Source organism: Salvia hispanica, chromosome 5 (assembly GCF_029641045.1).
Source record: "Salvia hispanica isolate PSC_SH4W2 chromosome 5, Shi_PSC_v1, whole genome shotgun sequence".
Classification (NCBI taxonomy): domain Eukaryota; kingdom Viridiplantae; phylum Streptophyta; class Magnoliopsida; order Lamiales; family Lamiaceae; genus Salvia; species Salvia hispanica.
In genome coordinates, this window is record NC_142696.1 from 48,277,904 (window position 1) to 48,281,066 (window position 3,163).

General features: G+C 35.9%; 1 protein-coding gene across 1 annotated transcript; it reads left to right on the plus strand.

Annotated features, from left to right (window-relative positions):
* Positions 1 to 1,425: 1,425 nt before the first annotated feature.
* LOC125188595 (transcription factor MYB102) lies at positions 1,426 to 2,913 on the plus strand. The gene is made up of 3 exons (XM_048085539.2): positions 1,426 to 1,629; positions 1,730 to 1,859; positions 2,134 to 2,913. The coding sequence occupies exons 1-3, from the start codon at positions 1,497 to 1,499 to the stop codon at positions 2,786 to 2,788; spliced, it is 918 nt and encodes a 305-aa protein (XP_047941496.1). The 5' UTR covers positions 1,426 to 1,496; the 3' UTR covers positions 2,789 to 2,913.
* The last annotated feature ends 250 nt before the right edge of the window (positions 2,914 to 3,163 follow it).

The window sequence follows — 3,163 nt, forward strand, 5'->3', positions numbered from 1 at the left end:
TTTAGTTATTTGATTGCATGTCGTATTAGCACTATCCATCATTAGATATCAAATTAAATATAGTCGATAATATATGATTAGATGAAAAGGAAAACGAAAACGAAAAAGAAAGAGAAATTAATTGCTAGTGTGGTTTGCATCAATTAATTAAGGATCATTAATTGATCAGATGGAAAATATGTCAAACGCAAAAGGGAAAAATTAAATGCTAAAATCGACATCCGTCCAATTTCTTCTATAGACTTCCGTCATACAAACACACTACGAAGAATATCAAATTAAATTGTTAATCAAATATTAGATCCAAAAACACGAAACTCGTGGGTTAAATATAATACAAAGAATACCATAAATTCGATAAAATACAAATATTGAAATCAAAACAAAATTGAAGAGACAAATTTAAATTCTGATTCAACAGAAAAATTATGTGGAAATCGATTATGAATATTTGAACCAATTATTTAGCAGTGGATAATAAATAAATAAATAATAATCGTCCTTTAAAATTTATCACCTATTTTTAATTTCGCCCGTCCATAAAAATTATCACCTTTCACTCTTACTATTTTTAGTAGTGGACTCACATTCTACTAACTTATTCTAATTCACATTTTATTATAAAATTAATAAATAAAGGTAGGACCCACGTGTCACTGACTTTTTCAACTAACTTTCTATTACATTTCTTAAAACTCGTGTTAGGTAATATGGTGACAAATTATTAGGAACGGACGAAATACTAATAATGTACTCCCTCTGTCCGTGAATAGGAGTCCTGTTTTTCCATTTTGGTCCGTTCGTGAATTGGAGTCCCAGTTCATAATTACCATAAATAATAAAGACACCTCACATTCCACTAACTCATTCCACTCATATATCATTTAAAACTAATATATACAAGTGAGACCCCTATTTCACGATCTTTCTTCCACTCACTTTTCTTAACATTTCTTAAAACCCGTGCCGGAAACAAATGGAACTCCTATTCGCGGACGGAGGGAGTAATAGAAATGAGAAGGATTGGAGCGAAGTAACGACTGTTGTGAGATCAAAGACGCAGCAAATATGGATCATCGGGTCAATTAATACAATTTGCATCGATCTACAGTAGGATCGAGCAACCCCACCATACCTCTACCATCACTGAATATCAGAATTGGTCGTCGACTGCGAAATATTAAAACTTGTAACTTGACTAATGAATATGTAAACCTAGACACTAAAACCGGCTCAATACAAAAAAAAAAAAAAAAAAAGTGTTTCATCAGCTACGGACAGCACACGAGAGAGAGAGAGAAAGGGACACGCTTAGACCAGGCCGGGACGGCGCCAATCACATTGACTTCATTCTGTTTCACACACTGTTCCTTTTTTCTCTATAAATAGGATCACTTTGTCCTCACTTTTCAACCACAACAACATTTCACTTCTCTTACAAAACATCATCTCCTTCTCTCTAGCTACAACTGCTCTTAACTTATCACTCATCAACAATGGGAAGAACACCTTGCTGCGACAAAAATGGCCTCAAAAAGGGACCGTGGACGCCCGAAGAAGACGAGAAGCTCAGTCGATACATCCACGCCCACGGCGCCGGAAATTGGAGAAATCTTCCCAAAAATGCTGGTATATATATTTAGATCATATCAATTTTTTCTATATTCTTGCAATTCTGTCCCTCCGAAACCTTTTATATGGTTTGATTAATAAGCTATATATGTTATAGGTCTTCAAAGATGTGGGAAGAGTTGTCGATTGCGATGGACTAATTACTTAAGGCCAGATATAAAGAGGGGAAGATTCTCATTTGAGGAAGAAGAAACCATTATCCAACTCCATAGTGTTCTTGGCAACAAGTAAGATTCTCACCAAATTTTCACTTTTCAATTTGTTAAATTTCATCTTTTTCCCATCTAATTTTTCAAGAGTCTGAATAGACCAGAATTTGTCCAAATTTCACGATTTTTCTAACAATTTTCCCAAAACATACTACTATAAAATGTTGCAATTTCATGTGCCTATAAGAAAATGCGACACATTAAATTGGACTAATGGAGCATTAAAATTTTAAAGAAATAGTAAAATTTCCGATTTTAGCCCTACTAATATTAATTTTACGAATATGTTCAGATGGTCGGCCATAGCTGCACGTTTACCCGGGAGAACAGACAACGAGATCAAAAACTACTGGAACACCCACATCCGCAAGCGCTTGCTCAAGATGGGGATCGACCCGGTCACCCACGCCCCGCGCCTCGACTTGCTCGACCTCTCCTCCCTCCTCACCTCGCCCCAGCTCAACCTACCGAGCCTCCTCCGCCTCCAGACGCTCCTCAATCCCGAGGCGCTGAGGCTCGCCATGACCCTCGCATCAACCACCGCCGCCGCCAATGATTCTCAGCTGCTGAACTCACACGTTCAGAATCAAATCAATCAGTTTGAAAACACTTTCGATCAACAAATTCCACCAAACATCGATGATAATTCGTTTCAATTTCAGCCGATGTTTCAAGATAATTCGATGCCTGGCTTCGGCTACCAAGTTCCGGATCAAATTGGAGCCGATTTTTCCGAAAATTCGAGCTTTCAATCGACGAACACAAACACCAACACCAACAGCAGCAATAGCAATAGCAATAACAACAATTTTAACATGGATTCGGTGTCGTTGTCTAGCGCTTCTACGCTTAACAATGGCGGCGGGGAAGATGAGAGGGAGAGTTTCTGCAGTAATCTGTTCAAGTTTGAGATTCCGGAGAGTTGGAATATTGAAGATTTCATGTAAATTTAGGAGTTTTTTTTTCTTTTCTTTTTTTGTGTTGTCTTTTAGATTGGTTTTGATTATACAATGTTTAGATTTCATACATTAGTGGGATTTTTTTTGTGATCTTATGTATGTATACTTTGTTACATTTTTTCTTGTTAGTTTCAATTCAATAATATAAATATATATGGAGAAATTAAAGCAATAATAGGAACATGTTAAGATAGCCATATCTTAGATTTTCCCAATTATTTAGTTATATTTTGATTCACCGTATCTTTCCCATATTTGTTTAGATATTTGTTTCTTGTTTGATAAGTTAGGGTATTAGTATTATCCTATTATAAATAGGAGAGCTTGTTATCATTTTATTCATTCAATCAATTAATGAAATCA